This window comes from Carassius auratus, chromosome 9, assembly GCF_003368295.1.
Source record: "Carassius auratus strain Wakin chromosome 9, ASM336829v1, whole genome shotgun sequence".
NCBI classification, from domain to species: Eukaryota; Metazoa; Chordata; class Actinopteri; order Cypriniformes; family Cyprinidae; genus Carassius; species Carassius auratus.
The window spans coordinates 24,539,530-24,562,157 of NC_039251.1; the positions used below are offsets into that span (position 1 = coordinate 24,539,530).

A 22,628-nucleotide genomic window follows, 5' to 3' on the forward strand; every position below is an offset into this window, starting at 1 on the left:
TCTCTCGTTGTGTCTTTAGCTTTGTTTTTGTTCTCTCATGTCCTTTTAACTTGTCAGAATTTTTACATGTCTGACATGTTTCTGTGAATGCTTCCTATTCATATATAAAGTCAGCATGAAATCAAATTGACTGATATTCAGTCATGATTTTATTGTGCTATAACTTGCTCCACCTCTGCAACACCTTTCCTTTTTGACTGGCTTCATCAAGGCCACTAATGTTGTAATCAACAGGTGTCAGGAGAGTTTTGGGGGAAGATTTGTTCGTCTTAATCTCCCTATAAACCCTGGTATGTTATGTCAACTTTTCACAATCCATTCTATTTGTATAAAATGAAATCCTGTCCTACTTTTTTCCCTTCTTTTGCTCTGAAATTCATAAGACACTTCATCTAAAGTGTGGTGTTTTCCTTTAAAAAAAAAAAAAAAATACAAATACCTATTAGTTTTAATTCAGATGCATTTCTAAGCGAAAAGTGAATGTTCAACTGTAAATATATAATGAAAGACAGGATTAAGAATGTACAGTTAAGGAACAGTTAAGAAAGTAATTTTGCTGTAATATTTTCTTTAAACCATGTCAGAGGTTTAGCTTTTGATCATATACACTTGTGTGTGGTGTGATGTCCGCTGACGTTAAGTGTTTGTTTGAAGGGAGTGTGAATTGGAACGAATGTCTTTTAAGTGTTGAGAGACAGAGCCTCAGGCTGTACGGAGAAGACTGGTTTCCCTGCACATGTTTATCACCATTTGTGCCAAGGACTAAGAAAGTGTGTCAATGTGTGTGTCTCCCTGATAAATGGACCTGCTAATTAATGGTGTGCGAGGATGCTTGCATGAAAACAATCTGGTAAACATGGATGAATTTTGACACCAGTAAGGAACAAAACAGGATTGCGGTTTTAATGTCATGATGCACGTCACAGAGAAAAAGAGCATGTTTGCTTGTTAAAGTGCATTTGTTTGGTTGAGTTTTGACAGCTAATGCCTTGGGCTGTTTCCAGTGCCATAGTTTTTATTTTTTTCTGTAGTGTTTTACAGTTTTGGCTCACACCTTTAAGTGATTGAGAGAGGCTGAGGCAACCAGATTACTTTTCCATACCTCCTCAACATAAGATCACGCCTCGTCTCGGCCAGATAGCTAAATAAGGCCATAGCTGTCCGGTAATAAATTTCCATACGGCGTTCTGAGTGGAAGTTTGTGAACTTGCTAGTACAGACACGTTGGGTGCATTGGCTGTAGAATGATCTAGAGTTGTTGATGGTGTAAATCCACAGGCTGAATCCCTGGCTGCACTTACCCAGAGGGGAGGGACAGAGACGAGAAGTTTCCAAACAAATCTTTGAGTGTGTGTGTTTGTGTTTGTGCTCATAGTGAGGTAATATGTACCAATAAGTGATCAGAGTGCATAAGTAAGGCCATGGTGTGCACATAGGCCTACTCACAGCTGAGTGATTCTCATGACTCTCTAGGCTGACGTCGACTTCTGATTATTAAAGCTGTAGGAAACTGAAGTGTTTGCCAGTTGTGTGTTTCCCAGTTAGCAACTGCTCTTATTAGTGTTTCTGATTACTTATTTTTTTTCAGTTCTCTGAGGGCAAGTTGGAATTAAAACCCATGCTACATGCAAAAAACTTACTGTTTCTTCATTATGTGATATGTATTTTCATAGTTTACAGTACACATTTTCTTAACCCTACCCATGGAATACTAGAATGATTTACTGCAATTGGTAAAATATGCAAAGAATATAGAATCTCAAAGTGCAATGCGAACAACTTAACCTTATATTCCAGTGTGACAAAACGCCAAAATAAATATACCATGATTGTAAATGTCTCTTTCTTGGCTTATTATTTGCCAAAAGTTAATTATTTTAATTTAAATGATTAAGGATTACTTTAAACTTGCATTCAAATTTTTTTATATTGATTGTTTTTCCAAGATGAGAGCTGGATGCCACTTGTTGAATTAATCAATCAAAACGTTTGAAACATTTATAGTTGCATAATATGTCCAGTTCACATAATTTTTTTTTTTTTTTTTTGAAAATGCAGTAGATTTGTGATGCATCTGTGACCACATGAGTATTAGCTTATCTTCAGCATTGGTTAGATTGGGAGGTTGATAAATCAGACAATATAATGGCTTAATGCCTGTTTTCCTTGAAGCATGCTTTTCGAAAATATAAACAGTGTTTGTGGGTGTGTATACAGCCCTGAAGACATCACCCATACCTGCTATGGCTGCAGTGTTTGCGGTTATCTTTTTAAGAGCTGTATCACACTTGAGATGCAGAGACTTCACTCAAAGGAAGCTCGAGCCAGCCGCCCTACGCCCTTGTTTGCCTCTCCATACTTGTCTTTGGCAACACGAGCTGTATTTTTACATTTAGGAAGGAAGTTTGCAAAGAAGTTACACCAGCCTTTTTCTGTGTAAAGATGAGCATTAAGCAGTTTGTATACAGGATGGTGTCCTAAATTAGATTCACCATCCCCCGGCTTCATGCCTTCTCTGGTGTGCATGCGTGGGTGAGGGAGATCTCTCCTCTCAGGGGTCTTTTTGTGACATTGTGCATGAATGAATTTAAAGGGCAGGCCAGACAGCCCATTGATATGGTCATGGAGCATGGCGATATGTTTTTTTTTTTTTTTTCCTGTTTGTTTTTTTTTACAGTAAAACACTCTTTATAAAGGTGTACAGAGCCCAAAATTAACTGGCAAAGTTTTATTTGTACTATACAGTATGTATATAATATTTGTAGTCGAAACATCATGGTTTCATTGTCTTGTTTTTTGTTTGTTTTTTGGCTTGATGAGAAAAAATAAGAGCAAAAAAAAAAATATATCATCACAAGGAGTTCTGGAGTTCAACGTTCTTGATAAACTTCTGATAACTTTTCCACTGATTTACGTGACACACAAATTCATTTAAACCTGTTAACATTGTAATTCCCAAAGTTATAAACTAAATGGCAAGCAGCCCAAATTTGTATTCTCAGTTGGCTTTGGCGAGTGTTTATTTTGGACAAGAGTCAAAAGACTGTATCAGCATACTCACGAGTCAAGAAACAATGCAATGCTGTCATGATCAAAACGTATTGTTGTTTCATGACAGTCTCATGTGTGTCTCCCACAGACCCCCAGCGCCTGGGCCGATGAATGCGAAGAGAAGAAGAGGGGCTGTCACAAGCGCTCAGCCTCCTGCGGCAGCTCTGACCAACTAAAAGAGGTCAGGACGCATTTAGGGTCTGATCTCCTGTCCTCCCCCGTGCTTTGTTCCATTCAGCAGAGGCAGGGCTGGGGCTGGACCCCCTCGTTGTTTTTATCTCCCTTGTGTGAGACTGTAGATGAGGAGAGGGTTCAGCAACAGGCTGTCGAGGTTGGTGTGGAGGGGAAGATGGAGGCTGTGTCATTATCATATTATTGGCAGGCTCTAGTGAACCAGAAACAGCCTGGTGTCACCTCTCATTACACCCTCCCTTCCTCCTGTTTGTGTGTGCACCCTTCCTTCCCCTGTCACATCCTCCAGTGGCTTCATACACTGTTCTCTCTATTCAGCTTGTCTTCTTCCTCTCCTCCACCACTTTAAGGGTCTCCTCCCTTCATGTGTCTCTGCTGTGCCCCTTGAGTGCCAGGCTTTCACAGACGTCTGTACATGCATTATCTTTTGCCACTCGTTATCTCAACTGCCATCTCTCACCCGCTCAGTCGACTCTTAACGTGTGTGTGTGTGTGTGTGTGTGTATTCTAGTGTTCTAGTGTTCTACTTCATAGTTAATCATTCTTTAAACAGTCAGCAGGTCATGTGTGTAATCACAAACGCTGTTGGCAAATCTGATGGAGACCAAGTGAGCTGCCTTACCTTGACAACGTTTAGATATATCATAGAAGATCTGTAATGGCATATCTTGTTTGATCTGAATTGTAAGGCAGTAGACAGAAGCTTACCCTAGAATGCACTGCATTGCACTATTCTTTGCTGTGCATTAGGGAAAAAACATGTAAGATATAGGACTGAGTGAAGAAAATGTTATTTGTTTATTCATTACTAAATGGTATTCCAAGAACATAGATCTGCAAATGTAAATGTCTTGTAGGATTTAAAAAATGACAACTAACAGTCTCTACTTGGAGCCATTCAGGGATGGATGGATGGATGGATAAGTACGTGCATAAATAAATGGGTGGGTGGATGCACAGATGGATAGATAGCTAGATGGGTGGATGGATTGGATGGAGGAATGGATAGATGATTGGATAGGTAAATGATGGACATATATATATATATATATATATATATATATATATATATATATATATATATATATATATATATATATATATATGTAGGTGGGTGGATGTGTGAAATAATGTATAGCTAGGCTTGTGGATGGATGGAAGTATGGATGGGTGGATGGATGGATGGATAGATGAATGGATATATGGATGAATGGATAGAAGGATGGATAGCCAGATGGGTGGATTGATGGATCAGTAAATATATAGATGGAAGTTTAGGTAGGTGAGTAGGTGGATGGATGCATGGATGGATAGGTAGGTGGATGGATCAGTAGATGGATGGATGGAAGTATGGATAGATGGATGGATAGATGGGTTTGCAGGTAGGTAGGAGAATGGATGGATAAGTAGATGGATGGATAGAGGGACACATGTAGATATATATATATATATATATATATATATATATATATATATATATATATATATATATATATATATATATATATATATATATATATATATATATATATGGATAGATGGATGGATGAGAGAAATTGAATGAGAGGAACTGAAATTGAGAAATTGTAGAGCCAGTTTTACTGACTTGAGGCTGGACTTAAACTTGACTTCTGATCCCATCTGTACATGTATTGCCTTTCTTTTCCATAGGCTGGGGTAAAGAGAGAGTGAGCGGGAGGGTGTATCTGTTTTTTGTTTAACAGACGGATGTTTAGAAAGGAACGAGTACTTATGTAATTTATCATAAGTGATTTTGAAAGCATGTGTTTGGGGTGGAGAGAGGGTTTGGTTGTTTATTTATGTATGTAACAAATTACTTGAATGTGGTGAGGAATGTAGTCAATTGCCATGAGACAATCAACAATACCATCTGACCAGTTCAATAAGTCACAACATACAGTACAATTAACAATAAACCCTGATGTTATCACCCTCAGTGTAGTTTAATTATATCCTGTCTTATATTTAATCAAGAGATTTTAAAATGATTCTGTCCTGACAGTCTCTCTCTCTCTCTCTCTCTCTCTCTCTCCATGATCCAGATTGTGAAGCTGAGACAGCAGCTCCAGCGCAGTAAACACAGCAGCCGTCACCATCGTGACAAGGAACGCAAATCTCCCTTCAATGGCAACCTTGCTGTTTTCAGCCAATCACAGGTGAGCTCTTTCTCATTCGCTCTGAACCCAGAAGACCCAGTGGAGAAGGTTACCTGGGGTGGTGTAGTGATGGTAACAGGAACACTGTTGTTTTTGAGTTTCTTGCTTTAGTTTTTAACCTCTATAGCAGTGAATCACAAACCATCAGGTTTTTTTGTTTGTTTGGCCAAATTTAATAGTGTATATTGTATATACTTTTTAAATGGTAAGATTTTAAGTTTTTGAAGTCTTATGCTCTTAAGACTTTATTTATTGGATCAAAATTACAGTAAAACTGAAATACCGTGAAATATTATTATAAATTAAATTGTTTTATATTTATTTACATATTTTTAAAAGTAATTTATTCCTGTAACCGAATTTTCAGCATCATTATTCTTTAGTGTCATATGAGCCTTCAGAAATCATTTTAATATGCTGATTTGCTGCTCAAAATTCATTTCTTATTATTAATAACTAAAAAAACTGAAAGGAACTGCATTCATTAGAAATATTGTGTAACGTTGAACATGTTTTTTTCACTTTTAATCAATTTAATGTGCCATTGCTGATAAATTTATTAATAATAATAATTTAAAAAAACCTTACTAACCCCAGATGTATGTGTAGTTGAGTACATTATTTACATTTATTAATTTAGCAGATCCTTTTTTCTTTTCATCTGAAAATCAACTTAACTTTCCAGTTATCCTAGATTGCTTACGCATTCTAAAAGCGTCTATGCAACTCATGTGCTCTTTTCAAGTCTTCTGAAATCATACTGTAGCTCACTAAAAATCCTCCGCCAGTCATGTCTGCCGTATTAATGATGCATGAGAGAGCCGAAGACTATATATTGACATAAGTGTAGCACAGTGCAGTGAGTGGACTTAACGCCATATAAGCAGAAGAAGAAACCAAACACAAATGTTGTGTATCATCAACACAGCAGTTTTGAATTTGACAAAATTATTTGGTAACAAGAAGTCATCTCCTTTTTCCCTTTTATAATAATTCCCCACACTATAAGACATTGAATTTCTGCATAGTTTTGCCACGTTCTCTCTTTCACTCATTCTCATAGCATGTGAGTGGGTAAGTGTGCATACCACTGTGTAAAAGCGTGTCATAGTGTGTGTGTCTGTGTGTGTGCGCGCTTGCACTTTGGTCTTAATTGGCAAAGCCAGGTGCAAGCTTGAAGGCTGTTTCAGAGTGAAAGACCTCTCTTCACGAAGACAGGAACAGTGAATAAATTACTGCGGCCTGCTGCTTGGCCATGTCTCCCTCCCTCCCTGCCTCCATCCTTTTCTCGCTCTCACTCTGTTTTGTGTTTGTCCATGAATTAGTCCAGCATGTGGTGAATGTGCCGCACGCCTGGTCTTTACTGTACTATAGCTGCCAGCCAGTCAATTAAAGGCCACACTCTGTCCGGCCTGCTGGATGTGTGTTTTTGGGGCCCGTTGTGCGGCTGGGGCTCTTTTTTTTGTTTAACTGCATGTGGCGGGCTCAAGCACCATCTGTCGTCTCACTGTATTCATCTTTTGTATTTAATCCTCTAAACTGTACTCAGACTCTACCCCTATGTTGCACAAAACACCAGACTATTCACAGCTCACCCTGAATTGGACAAGAATACTGATTTGACCGGTGCAGTCGAACTAGAAATGTGCCGGTAGTCGGGAATGTGATATGTACAATATTGTTATCTTTATGGATGTCCCGATCAGGTTTTTTTTGCCCTCGAGTCTGAATCATTTGATTTTGAGTTCCGTATTTTCCGACTATAAGTCGCACTTTTTTTCATAGTTTGACTGGTCCTGCGACTTATAGTTAGGTGCGACTTATTTATCAAAATTAATTTGACATGAACCGAGAGAAATGAAACAAGAGTAAAACATTACCTTCTCCAGCCACGAGAGAACGCTATATCTCTTGGTTCTTGGTTCTAAATAAATGCGACTTATAGTCCAGTGCGACTTATAGTCTGAAAAATATGGTATCTGCCGATACCGAGTCCCGATCCGATACAACATTTACAAAATTTACAACCTCTATGTTTACAACACGTGAATTCATCCACTTCTCCCGAAATACTTAAAAGTAAGTGGCTGGTGAACTGGGAATAGAATATGTAAGGTCTGGAGGTCTCGCGGCGCAGTAGACGAGTTATGAGTTATGAAAAGGACCATTGCAAGCCCCACCTTGCGCAGCTGTACCTGAGTGTCCCTGGGACATCAGTGCGGTCGGAGCGCGTCTTCTCAACAGCTGGACATATAGTGAATAAAAAACGCTCTGCTCTGGACCCCGAAAATGTTGATCGACTTGTTTTCCTTTTTGAACAGTTTTTTAAAATGGATTGAATCATTATTAAAAATAATCTTAGAGATTTTTGAATTGCCTAAATCATAAATGCAGCCGGGTTGAAGCCTGCAGTGATGTTTTTTCTATTGTTATGGCAGCCGTCCCTTCTTCATATAAATTTTTTCGAGAATGTTGCACTCCTGCTGTTGCCGTTTGTTATTTTTCACGAAACTTCATGCCAACAAATAAGAAATATTGCTGACTTGTGTGTTTCCAGCGCTCTCTTTATGTTCGTCCGTTATTTGATGTTGAAAAAGGAAATTTTTTTTTTTTGACATGGAAAATCGATTTTACAATCGATTCAATGAACACTTATGTCTTAAAAATCGAAAATGATTTTTTCACAAAAGTGACAGCACTAGCTCTGAGTGCGCCTGTCTCTGGCCACCCCCCAGCCCCCCCTGTTCCAACGTCTATGTACACTGTACAGAGACAGCGGATAAATTAGAAAGAAAGAAATGAGTGCGTGAGATAATGCGGCCGGTAGCAGTGCAGAATCTGACTTGGTGCCAAAACATAAATCATCTTCCATAGTTTGGAAGAAATTTGGATTCAGAAAAGACGATGTAAACCAGAGTGACGTGTTGTGCAGGTCGTGCTTAGCAAAAGAAAACGTAGTCATATCGTATCGATATCGAGATATCTGGCATGAAGATCGAGGTATGAAATTTTGTCCATATCGTTCAGCCCTACCTTGTAGTAAATGTAGCTATTGCTCGTGAACAATAATGGATTAACTACAGTTAACTAATGAGATCTTATTGTAAAGTGACATTGGTCTTTATAAATTAATTATACTGCACTTAAATGTTCAGTGTATTTAACTAATGTATTTTTTTATTTTTATTAAACCTGTTATTCTTTATTATGACAATACTTTTTTGCAACTAAATGTCAATATCATGATAATACCATATAATGTGATAAAAACCTTTGCAATTAACCGCAACATGAAAATTTGAGACCGGCATATCCCCAAGTCAAACACCTTACAGAGTCCCAACTCAAAGTCCATGTTCAGAATGGAATAATAGCTTACTATTCATTGAATGTGTAGTATTCTGTATACATCGTGTTGCCTACTTTAAAAAATAACTTATATATTTTGTAGTACAATGAATCATTGTCACATGACCCCATTATATCCTATGTATAATTAGTGGCATCCAGTTATTAACTTTATTCAATTTGGTGAAAAAAAGGCCTTAATATTTGGCTTTCTGGGTCAAATAAGGAATCAGAACAAGGTTGTTTGCATTGCATTATGGTATATGGCAGCCCTTTGACAACACTGATAATAATAAGAAATGTTTCTTGAGCACCAAATCAGCATATTAGAATGATTTCTGAAGGGTCATGTGACAGTGAAGACTGGAGTAATGATCAAATAAATGCACTCTTGGTGAACATAAGAGACTTATTTCAAAAACACAGTAAAAAAAAAAAACTTACTGACCCCAAACATTTGAATGGTAGTTTGTGTCAATCGATATCAGTTATAGATAGATAGATAGATAGATAGATAGATAGATAGATAGATAGATAGATAGATTTATTATTAACGTTTATTAACCGTTTGACCAGTCACACATCCCATAACTATACCACAGAACTAGTTAAGGTAGTGTATTAGTTCACTGTTATGCACAACCATACTCTTGTTCTGCAACTTGTGGTTTTGCTGAAGAAGGAACGATTTTTGGTTTGCTTGAGGCGATCTGTGAGAGGTTCATGGTTTCGGCCCCTCAAGACCAAAACTTTTCTCTCCCCTCACTCGACCTTTCTTGTTTTCTCACAGCATTGCCTCAGTGTGAGAAAACATATGGAAGTGCTAATCTGCTATTCCAGGAACCCAGACTACCATGTGATCATTTAACTATACACAAACACACACTCGCATCTGTAAGCGCCGTCCCCTCCAGCAGATGTACGCGGGGTTGATTGAACGGTGTATCATTAGTCAATGCCTTTTCATTCTGCCTCCAGATTCCCGTAGTTCTCTTCATAGCAGCCGAAGTGGAGCTGGATTTGTCTTTTGAAGGTTTATTTATTCAGAGAGTTTCTCTGCTGTGTATTAGCCGTAATTTGAAGCAGCTGAGGTTGAGTTTAGAGCCGGAGAGATGCCCAGGCCTGGTAATTATAACAAGCATGGATTTATTTGGACGTGGGGTGAGAGGGCATGTTTCTGGGCCTCAGGCTGAGTGGCTGTGAGGTTTCTCAGCTGGGCCATTGGGGTCGGGTGCCGCCCAGTGGGTGATGTAGACTGTAAACTCTCTCACTTCCATCACATGAACTGTCTGTAATTGCTTGATGACCGTAGGCACTTTAGTCTGACCAAGTTCAACCCCCAAATTTTATTGTAAACCTCCATTTTTTTTCTGTCTTCTTCTTCCTTTTTGTCTTGGCACTCTGATGTAAAAGCACTTTCCTAAAGAACACACACAGCGTGACCTCTGTGTCGAGGGGGAGGGATGTGTGTGTGGGTGTGTGTCGTCTCAAGGGCTGCGTCGGGTATACATGGGGGTGTTCTTCCCATTATGTGCATGGAAAGCAGCTAAAGATGAAGTGGCAGTCATGAAAATGGCATTCTTTCCAGAAATAAAAGCCCTGAAGAGGGGGAATAAGAAAAGAGTAGGAATGAAAGTTGCATTTGAAGACCTTTCTGAGAGATCCGGCCATAAGGTCAGCAGCTCCATGAGAAGAAAAGAAAAAGGAAGAGCATCAGAGGAGACACAGAAACACGGGACGAACAGCTGTGGAGATGTACACATCTTCTACAGGCTTGGGATATGCTGTGTAACAGAATCAACCAACTTTATCAATAACTTTAGAGTAGATGCCATATTTGTCACAAACTAATACAAGTTGGTAGTGTCTGTCCAGTCGGTGTTATACTGTCGTATACCCGTGTGTCAACAGTTCATCTATAAATGCATAAAAAAATGTCATTTCATTCATGTTAAATTAAATGTGGTGTCCACTGTGACTTAATAACAATACATCCATCATATAAGTCCTCTGTTACTCCCTAGATGTATTAGCTTTAGTGTTAGTTCTAGCATCAGTTTAATAGGCCTCATTCATGAAACATCAGCTAAATGAATAGCTGTGTATATCGTTCATAAATCCGTTCTTGTGTAAATTGTCACATTGAACTTAATCTTTCCACAAATCTCCAGTGGACAATAAATAACAAAGTTTGTGAAAATGAAGCCTGACCTTGGACCTGAAGTTATGAAATGTTAAGCAGACTCTACTTCCTTCCCTCACAGCCTCATTTTGGCATTCTGACTCAATTTCAGAACAATTACGTTCTCGATTTGTACCCCTTAGCCATGCTAGGTGTATAAGCAATATGTCAGTGACTGTGAGAATGTGTCTTTTCACACAAATGTCCAGTGGACAAACAGCTCTGGAGTGCATGAGTGGTGCATGTGGAAAGGGGTCATGAAATGGACAGTCAAAATATCCTTGATGTTTACACATAAGTGGTTGCTCAACAATACAAATATGCAACTGCAAGTCTCATAGCTCAAAGATTTCAAAGTTTTCCACCTTTACAAAACACATTTGAAATCGCCCCAGTCATTGTCACAATTTTTCTCTACAATTTGTCTTCAACATGCTGCTGTATTTTTTTTTTTTTAATGTCTTCAAAGCCAAGTTATTCCCAAGTAGTTTGTCCTCAGATTCCAGTAAGTACAATTATTTATAACCTTCAAGAGTGTTTGGAATAAATTTCAAGCCAATGTTTAACACTGTTAGGAGACTGAGTGTATCATCGTATCATCATTTTCTTAATACATTTAATATAAAGTTAATATAATATAATATAATATTCAAACTTTTTTGTGCAAAACATATTAATTGTATAAGCTAACCTTTTACAACACAAGAAAAAGATCTGAAAATGCATTTCATGACCCGTTTAAAATACTGTAGCATGACACATTACACAACCTCTACTTCTGTCCGTTGTTTTGGTTCACATCAACAAAAAAAAGATATCTACTCTGATTAATAACAGTAAAATGTGTTAAGTTAGTTCTGCATTATCATGGCCTGAAGTGAGCAATAGCAGCTGCACTGTATGCATAACAGTGTGCGGTCAGGTTGTTAGTGCTGTCAGGGATATTGGCAGACCCAGATCTTCATGACATTCAGAGTTTGAGTGTCCATATGTGATGGATTGCAGGGTAAAGGCCAACGATACAGGATCCAAACACAAACACACACCTACTAGCTTTGTTCTCGATCTCCTCTGCTCATCTGTCTGTCATGTGCTGTGCTCGATGATCAATAATTAACAGTTTTTGGCTGCTTTCTGGGCTTGACTGGTGTTTTTGTGCCTGAAGGATTGAGCACATCTTTTCCTGCATTCTTGCCATTCTCTGTGTGGAGTCCGCAGTGCCTGCTAGTGTCAGAAATGAGGAGTGCAGAGGCAGTCTGTGTGCTGTCCCTGGTGCATTTGGAGGAAATGATGAAGCACGCTTCTCAGCTTAGCTTTAGTTTGATCACATTCCGAAGTCTTAGATTTGGACTCCATTAAAGCGACATTTCAGTTTAAATACAAATCGATCAACAGAATCTGAAGCATGCGTTTTTGTTCTCTGTCGATTTTCTTTAACCATTTTGTATAAAACCTACTTTTTCAGCAACAACAAAAAACGGATTGTTTTTGATGGGGTTGATGAATTAGTTGGCAGTACTTCTGATGGATTATGTTTTTTGATCACTTGTGACTTGTATTTTTCTAACCTTCTATTCACACAGTGACCACAACAATAAAAGCCTCTCGGGTTTTGTTTGATCTGAGTTTTTTTGAGTGGTTCTGAACTTTAATTTTTTTGTGTTGTGAATCCAGGGAGACAGAAGAGATGCTTTGTGAGTCATTTGAACTTGCGTGGGGCTTTGGAGGGGGTCGTGCTTTTATGTCTCTCCGCAAACCTTTAGTTTAGCACTGGTCAACAACTTCAACCCCATGAATCTCTTGTTTTTATAAAGACCACTGAGGTCAAAGACAGGCCCAGTATAGCTATCGAGGCCTGGAGACCTTTCAAAGGCATTCTTCTGTCTCTTGTTTTAAAGGCAGACTGTGGTAACCAATACAGGCCTCCATACCAGTGAAGAAAGGCCCTTTACATGCTGTCGGGAAGACAACTCTTTTACTGAGGCTTCAGTGCATGTCCATGGACACTGAGTTTGTTTAATCCTTGTAATTTTGGTGCAATTAAAACCAACAGAGAAACTTAAGTTGTTTATATGTTCTGTTTTATTTCAGTCCACATTCACCCCTCAACTGTATTGAAGCCTCATAAGATGAATAATTTAGAACGTGCTACGTAGAAACTGAAGCTATGTAGCTGCTCACATGAATCTTATGAGCAGTGCAACTCCTGGTTAATTCCAGTAGAGTTTAGCATAAGCACATGTTGCTAAGCTAATGTTGCAGTGCTTAAATAGAGTGCAGCAATCAGGTTCTCTAGGTAAAATCCCATTAATTTTATCCATATTGAAATAGATTTCTAAAAGGTATATCAGATGCAAAATTCACTTTTACACTTTTATTTTTTTTTATAACAGAGATAAAAGAATGACAAAGATACAGATTACAACTATACATAATACAAATAAAACAATCTGCATTAATTTTAGGTACAATAGTTGTATTTAGCAGGAGCATTCAAGAATTAATTTTTTTTATTATATATTTTTATATTATATATATATTTTTTAAACATTATTATTTTTTACCCTGCAACATTTTTCACACTCTTCACACCTCTGGCTGTCATTTTCTACTCTTTTCTACTGCTGCGGTTACTGCACCATAATTGAAACATCTTATGTAAGAGGCTTGTATCTGTGGTCAAGAAGTTTATTAGCTTATTACTGCTAATAAACCCATAATTATTATTATGGATTTATTAGCAGTCCTGTGCGGCCTCAATAGGCATCACTTTTTTTCTGATTTAATGTTGTTCAGTTGCTTTGACACAATCAGTTTTTTTGTTGTTTAACGCACTATATGAATAAATAAAGGTGACTTGACTTGACTAAACTGCTGAGGCAGGTTTCTTCTGTCTGAAGATGACACCAGTCAGATCAGTGACGCTGACAGTGAGGGAATGACCCAGGGTCCACGAGTGATGTGTCCTCCTTCAATTCGGGTCAGGTTGTACATTATTTCTGTTAATGTTATAGCACGCCACTGGAAATCTGATATGTAAACAAATATTTGCCACCTAGCAACCGCTCTCTAGAAAGTTGCTAGGAAATCAGAGAATTCACTTAACCTTTTTGTTAACTTATTGTTTCGAGGTCACCTCGAGGGTCAGGGTGTCTCTCAGCAGTTTCCTATCCTGAGGAGCAGATAAACAACCAAAGCACCCAGAAGAAAAGGCTCCGGAGAACTTTTATGTTGAAACAATATGATGTCCGATCAAACGCACACATGCATGCTGGAGCAGTAGTGATGGCGCATGTGAGTTTAAAGCCTGCCTCGCTCTATTGAGATGTTAATGAAGCAGATCTGGCGTGCTTTAAGCGAGGGCCACCGCAGGGCCACACAGCTCTCAGCAACGTCCTGTTAATGCCCTCACATTGTTCCATCGTACCCTGAGAAAGAAGAGGGGGAGGGCAGATGGTGTGCACAGCACTCTGTTTTTAGAAAGGGGTGGGATGGAGAAACATACTTGGAGAAGAAAGACAAAACAAGAAAAGAAAAGCAAGAGAGAGAGAGAGAGAGACGGGGCAGATATGATGAAGAGACAGGAAGGAGGGGGTCCGAGAGAACTAAAATCCAGAGCATGAGCCAAGACGGAGAGCACAGTAGAGAGGGAGAGAGACCGGTGTACCAGGAGGAAGACCGGACCCCCTCTCTGACAGGATGACAGGAAGTGGACTTTCAGGAAAGGTGAAGTTTTCGTTCGCTCTCTCACAGAAGACGTCATAAACGGCAGCTGTTAGCATACTGTAGATGTGCATGCTGATTTAACTCGGTAAGCATGTTGTTTGCATGCGTCACTGTATCTCGCTATGTGTCCTGGTTTAGTTGTGAGGTTGCGTCGAAGACATGCAAGTGAGGATAAGAAGTCGGCCAGTCAGACGGAGTTACATAACTCACTGATCTGCAGAGGAGACCAACACGCTCCCTTGCAATGTGTCTGTGTGCTGCGCTGTGATGAGAAGAAACTCTGTTAGTGTTTATCATCATATGGAAACTGAAGTGTGTGGATATTCCGCTGCTGTTGCTGTACGTTTTCACACAGGCAGTGCTTCCTTTCAGTGACATATCTGTTCTCATTTTGAAGTCGTGTCTCTGTTACGCACAATGCACCCACACACACTAACCACATGCACACTTTTATCTTCACTGCTGTTCTGATGCTTTCAGTTGACCACTCAGTTACAAACTTGGGGGAAAAACGCACATGTGCCTGTTAGTGCTAAACTGGGAGAACAAAAACTTACTTCCTCTTATATGTGTTTTTATTTTGAATAATATATATAATTAAACATAAAATAATATATAATTTTTAAGTATTAAAAAATGCTTTTTTTTTTTTTAAATAACAAAATATATAACCATAGGTAAATATAATCAGAACTTTATTGGGAAACAAAAAGTAATATAATATAATATAATATAATATAAAAAATATGTATTATAAATATAATATTAAATAAATTATATGTTAGAAATTAATTTCTGTAATGTATTTTTTTGATAAGTTACATAAGATAAAGATAAAATTGTTACAATTGTATAACATACATTATATTAAACATAGAATAATATAATTATATTAAAAAATTCAGTCTAGAAAAAAAAGGTTTTATTAGTAACAAAAATATATAACCTTAGGTTAATATAACCAGAAATGAATGTAGGAGCAAATAGTGACTTCCTCTTTTAGTTTTTTTTATTTATTTAAATTAACATTACTCTGTATTTAATAATATAATAGGTTTTATTTAAAAATATGTTATATTAATATAATATTAAATAAAAAGTATATTAGAAATGAAATTCTATAATGTATTCCTTATTAGTTGCATAAATTATGAGGTAAATATAACCAGAAATTACTGTAGGAGCAAAAATGTTCAAGCTCATATTTCCCACATGAGCACCATTGAGTCTAAGCAGATGCACAAACCACTGGATCAAGTCTCCAACATGATCTGCATTAAAACATCACATTATAGCAAATAATCACACTCTTCACTCTCTCCTGTTCCAGGCTCCTATCCCAAAGAATGTCCTGATCTCTATTCCCATCTCCAAGTCCTCCGTCTCTCGCTTCCGGAACAGCGTGGAGGGGCTGAATCAGGAGATCGAGCGCATCATTATCCGAGACACAGGAGACCGAGAGGAGCAGCTTATTGTGAGTGTGCCTGACATGATGCTGCAAAAACACTCCTCTACATAATTATGGGTCCTCACAGAATCCACTGAGTGAGTGTATAATTGAAGTTTAGTTTCTGTGTTCTTTGTGTATGATCGTTACACTTTTTCCTCTGGCAGCCTCAGGAAGCTCCGGATGGGCATCGGGCTCCTCCTCCTCTCTGCCAACGCAGTGCCAGCTCCCGCAGCATTGACACACAGACGCCCCTGGGCACCGCAGCGGGCAGTAACCACAGCAACTGCAGCAGCCGCTCTCAGTCCATCTCACCCACGTTCCTGAACATGCCAAGTGAGCCCTGCAGCGATAGTCCATCTCCCCACGAGGACGAGACTCTGGCTGATGGCCATGAGAAAGGTACAGCTCACGTATTTTCACACCCACATACACACTCAGGGCTGTTCACATGTCCTGCGGCCCACACAGAAACTGCACATGCATCTTCTGCACTGATGGTGTGAAAATGTGCTGGACGGATTTAAACATGAAGGGCTGGGCTGACGGTGCTGTACTTTCATTAGTAGCTGTAATAACTGATTGATCATACACAAACCAAGTAGGTTTACCTTGGTTTCGATGTAATAATAATATTTTCGCAATTTGCACATTGACTGTCATCCATGCATCTCCACTTTTTGTGAGGATTATGATAGTTTTGTACAATGAGCTATGCAGACTGCTTAATTTTGGTCTGTGTTGACGCGCAGATGGACGTCATGAGGACTGAATCCATGTGTGGGAGTTTACTTAGGGCAGTTTCAGTAGACAGTAACGTGAAGGCAGGCAGAGGGTCAAAACCAGAATAAAAGTCCCAATATGTCAACACTTACAATAAAAAAAATGGCTAAAGTGAGCAGGCAGGGAAAAGGTCCAAACACATGTATCAGAGCGATCAGGCAAACTAAACAGGGGAAGAATCCAGGTAATCGATGAACGGGCAGAATCATACATGGAACAGGAAGTCAGAATATCAGAGAGAAACACTTGGTAAGGCAGGTAAACTGGCAATACTTCACAATGAGCATGAGCAGCTGCACTGGCTATAAAGCAACCAAACAGGAAATGACTGTAGAGGGAGCGGAACACAGTCAGTAATCGGGTGAGGGCTCCCTCTGCTGGCTTGGCATTACACATGGCTGCTTAGTCACAATATGAACATTGCATTTTTAAGATGCTACATCAATTTAACAATAATACAGCTTTTGAAAATGCCAATTCGCTGCAGTTTATCTAGCTGTTTTTTCATCCCTAGAAATTGAGGATATGATTCTATTGTTTTAGTATTATTAAGATTTTATTATAGTATTTTTTTAAGTTTTGTTCGGTTTGTTATGTGTTTTTTTTCCTATTTAGCTTTATTTAATTGCTTTATTCCTCTTTTTGTTTTAATAATTTAAGTACTTTAAATTCCACTTACTTTGATAGTTACCAATGCCACTTTCCGAATTTTATTTCTGCGGCTAATATTTATATTTCATTTCAATGAAAGATATTTTAAAATCGTTTTAGTTAACAATAACAACAGTGATCTGGTGGACCGTAATTACACAGGGCTTTCTTAAGAATCACAGTCAACTAATTGTTTAGCTCTTTGTTAAATATTGGACACGTATCATCTCCACTAATAACCCTGTCTGAGCTGTATTGACATCCTTCTCATTTTTTGTCCCATGTTCACAGATCTGGCCCCCAGCTCACCCCTTCCCAAATACGCCACATCCCCGAAGCCGAACAACAGCTACATGTTCAAACGCGAGCCGCCCGAGGGCTGTGAGCGAGTCAAGGTCTTCACAGAGGAAACACAGTGAGTGATGCAGTGTGTCCTGCTCCGCTGCTTTATCTGCTCTCTCCACACTCACTATTGTGTTGCACCCTGAGCCTTGAAACCATGATAGCATAACATTTACACTGACTTCAAAGCTGAGTCAGGGCTTTTCACCGCCTTATCGCTCTCCTCCTCCTCCTTTTTCATCTCCTCAGGGCCAGGCCTCCACGGGAGATCCCACAGTTCCTGTGCCCAGACAGGAACAAGGTCAATTTCATCCCCAAGAGCGGCTCTGCGTTCTGCCTGGTCAGCATTCCCAAACCGCTGATGCCCACACAGGAGCTCAACAACCTGAAGAACCAGAGCGCCGCCCATCTCACGCCCGAACCCGAGCCGAGAGTCTCGCGAAGAACCTGCATGCTTTCCCAGCAGCCCTCAGGCTCCTCCCCCTCCTCCTGTCTGTCAGAGAGTTAGACACGCCCCTCAACCAGCGTCCCAGAAACTGCGTCCGCATACCCTGCACATTTTAAATAATCGAACATGATTCAAAAAATAAAAAGAGACTCTTAAAGAACAAAGCGGTTATTAATAATAGCTTACGTTGGGTGCAAAGATGAAGCGGTTTCCTTTGCTATGCACATTTTTAGCTTTGTGCTTGTTCTCAAAGAACAAAAGCCAATTTTGGGGGGTTTGGGTTTGTTATAAACCTATTTAGTTTTTTATTATTCCCCTACTGTTCATAGATAATGAGTGAACCTGAGAACATGTCTCAGATCGCTATGAAAATGAATCTAAATGATCTTTCTCAGTACTGAGGTGGCTGCATGGATCTGTTTTTGTGAGACACAGTGTATATTTTATAATAGTTTGCAGTGGATCGCATTATTGAATACAAATGATGCCATTTCAGATGAGACCAAGAGACCTGGTAGAGTGAATTCTGGGTTGATGAAGGTCTCCGGGACTGAATTGTTTTCACAGCAGCAGGCCTTCTCTTCTCTGTTCAGTCCTGACAGAAGCAGCAGGGGAACCGGAGGGAACGGTTGGCTTTTTCTCCTTTTCCTTTCTGTCTGGTGGCGAGGAGACCAAAAGGTGCTAAAGATAAGACTAGCGAGTGTGAGAGAGAACGCTACAGGACGAGTGGCCTGTAAACCCCATTCTTTTGTTTGCATAGTTGTAAAATGCGTTTCAAATGCATATGGGTCCAAACTCTGAACTTCAAACCCAGCAGGGAACAAAGTCAGAGAGCGAGAGGAGGGCAAGATAGGATCTGAATGACAGACGAGATGTTTTCTCAACTCTCGCAGTGATCAAGCTGATTTAGCTCGAGGAATATTTGAAAGAAGGACATAAATACAAAATCAACTGCGAAAATGTAATGCATAAATGTCCAGGCAGTTCACAATTCAGATGTCTATCAAAACATTCACGGAATGTTTCCTGTGATATCCAATGAAAGAGCACAATATTGTCATTTGATTGATTTAATGCATGCATTCTGGGAAATTTCAGTCTGTGTGTGTGTGTGTGTGCGTGTGTGTGTAAATCACTAGTTTCAAGCTATTAAAAACAGCACAGATTTTCTCTCCGTTTTAAGTGTCTAAATCTCATTTTCATCATGGAGCAGACTTTTCCAAATCTTCCTTATTGAGCATCTAGGCTGATTTCCTATGCTGTAGTTGTTTTTATTGTTATTTTGTACGAAATCAAGTAGAGTCTGAAGAAAGATTGTCATTATATGCAGCTCACGCAAGTGCTTCTGTAGATTTGGCCAAAGAGAACACTTCCTGTGACTCAGTGACTGTCATTGTAGATGGAGAAAAATGGAATTATAAGGCGACTTAGAGGAACAGTTCACTCAAAATTGTATGATTTTCCCATCTTCTGTTAAACATATAAGATGTTTTGAGAAATGTCTTAAAAAAAAGTAAAAAAAAAAAAAAAAAAAAGTAAATGGGCATCAAAACTGTTTAGTTCCCAACATTCTTCAAAACATATTATTTTGTGTTCCACACAAGAACGCCACACAGGTTAGTAACGATGATGACAGAACGTTCATTTTTACTGAACTATCCCTTTAATGGGCAACAATAGTATTAATGAAACGATGCGTCATTCACTTCTAGGAGTAATTTAGGATGTTCAGTTTAAAGCAGAAGTGCTGGGGGAAGGTTGTCACGGATGGTCCGCTTGTGTGCAGGGTGAGGTTCCTCACAGTTGTTTTGTTGGGAGACATTTTAGCAGAGTTAGTTTTTTCTTGTTCACTCTTGTAATTAAGGTATTGTCTTGAGCTTTAAACAACACACAACGTGAACCTGGAATACTTTAGTGCTTTTTACACCAGCACTGGTGAATCAGTACGGGACCTCTGTGTTTGAACTGAAAGAATCTCACAGCCTGTGATTGCTATCGTAGATCAGTACTCGGGAATGTAAAGCAGCAAGCGCTTCTGGCAACGGCACAAGAATCCAAACATTTCTTGCTCAAAAACAAACTGATAACGTTTTATCAAGCGCTTTGTATATCTCCTTAGGATATGTATTGAAGTAGAGAACTCTCTCGCTGTAGGGCCAACATTGCTATACTTTTATATGGGTAGTGGTCTACTCTTTGTAATTAGAGCGGAATATCAGATATTATTAATGTACAGCTTCTTAACGCGGGAACAGTGATGTATGATGGGATACTGTGTTGGGATGCTGTCTGTCTCGGTGGATGTTTATCCATGTACACCATCTCTTGTGTTGTTAAGTGTGTATGGAAATCAACAGAATAAAGTTGCACTCGCTCCAAACGTCTGAGGGTGTTATTTGATGTGTGAGTTGAGTTTGGGGTTAACCAGTTTTTCAATAATAAGATGTCTTTGTTGGATGATGTGAAGTACGATTATTAGTTGGTGCCGGAATCAAAGCGAACCCAGGAATATTAAACAAAAAAAAAAGTCTTCCAAGTGTCATTGGAAATGTGTTTCATGACTTGCTGAGAACAAAATATTTGTATTTTGGCACTAGAGTCCTGACATGTGTTTTTGGATGCTCTCACACACACCACCTAGTGGTAATCATGTGTGTCCTCACATGGACACAAATCAAGAGTGGCACTTTACATACACAACTACATTTTTTTTTCAGTCCTCAGGCTGGCGTTTTATTTGATCAAATGACTGATAATATAACGCTGAAATTCATGTGAAGGTTATTAAGCATTATAATGAATCATACTCACTCTATCACATTTTTTTCGTCTGATTACACTACTCTTTAAAAGTTTGAAATAGGTAAGTTTTTGGAGAGAGTAATGAATATTTTTCAGCAAGGACACATTAAATCTAAATTTATCAAATAGCCTTGGTGAGCAAAAGAGACATAAAAAAAATCTAAAACTATAATAATATTATATTCAATATAATATAATATAATATAATATAATAATAGATTGTACTAACTCCAACTTAGTATAGGTGTGTTAAATCTGTAAACACAGCACTATTCCAACCAAACTGCTAGAGAAAGATAAAAAATAAAAAAGATGAAGCCAGTAGATGATTATTGACCATATTATAAGAACAAATATAAGTATATTTACATACAATCTCAAAAGTGTTCACATTTTTTAATTTAAATCACAAATAGAATCCCTCTAGACATTTTTTATTAAAATCTGGGCCACTTTCATGTGTGGATTGTAATCAGTAGTTAGAGTCACAACACCCACTGATAAGCGGCTGATGAACAGATCTGTGGAGTTTGTGAGTGAACGCATCAGTGTGAGAGTGATATGGAGCTGTGGGTGCTGTGGTTCAGGCGTCCTCTTGTGTGTGCAGTAAGTGTAGCTGAAAGGTGTTTGAAATGGTTCAGTCATGCAAACTCTTCAGCCGTCGTCCACTGACACCCCCCTCCCTCCCTCCCTCTCTTTTTATGTAAAGTCTTTTGTGAATGTAGGGGCAAAAATGTTCACACGGAGGGCAGTCCAAACAGGGGCTTTTTCCCCAGTGACTCCCTGGCCACCTCATCCCCCGCAGGACACAGGGCCATTACACAGCACTATTTCAGGTCACACACAGACATCAATCCCACAATGCATCAGCACCTCATTGCCCCACAGACACATAATGAACCAAGAGAAATTGCGTAGTACACTGTAAAATAAATAAATAAATACAAAAGGATGTGGTTGCCAGAACTTTACCATAAAAACTGCAGTAGCAAAGATATGCGGGAATATCAATTAACAGATTTTCCACTGTGTACTATAAAATACCACATTTTTCACTTTCAAAACTACAGGGAAAACTACAGGAAATTTTCAGTTAAATGAAAACTTACTACTAATCAATTAATTTAATAGAATTTTTAACCCTTATGAAAAATAAACATGGTTTTACTACAAACAAAAACAAAAAACAACAAAACATGGTTACTGTAGTTAAATCATGATAACCACAATTTAACCATGGTTTTGCTAAAGTAGCTAAAGTTAAATCATGGTATTTGTAGTAAAACTGTGGTTATACAAATGGTAATCAATATACCAAAACAAACAGTTACTACACTTTTACTACTACAAAAAAAAAAAAAAAACATGGTTAATTTTTGTAAGTATATGGTCTTTTATCGTTACGTATTACCTGTTTTTATTAATGCATAAGCTGTTAATGGTCTTATAGGCATACGTCTGGCAGTCTTTTGTCATTTT

General features: G+C 38.7%; 1 protein-coding gene across 1 annotated transcript in view; it reads left to right on the plus strand.

Moving 5' to 3' along the window:
- fam117bb (family with sequence similarity 117 member Bb) overlaps positions 1-20,727 on the plus strand; it is a 37,768-nt gene extending 17,041 nt beyond the window's left edge. Inside the window, exons 3-8 of the mRNA XM_026272196.1 lie at positions 3,140-3,232; positions 5,307-5,420; positions 16,007-16,150; positions 16,291-16,525; positions 17,849-17,972; positions 18,149-20,727. Coding sequence (XP_026127981.1) covers positions 3,140-3,232; positions 5,307-5,420; positions 16,007-16,150; positions 16,291-16,525; positions 17,849-17,972; positions 18,149-18,407 — 969 coding nt within the window. The 3' untranslated portion in view covers positions 18,408-20,727. The remainder of the gene's footprint in view (positions 1-3,139; positions 3,233-5,306; positions 5,421-16,006; positions 16,151-16,290; positions 16,526-17,848; positions 17,973-18,148) is intronic.
- Positions 20,728-22,628: the final 1,901 nt, after the last annotated feature.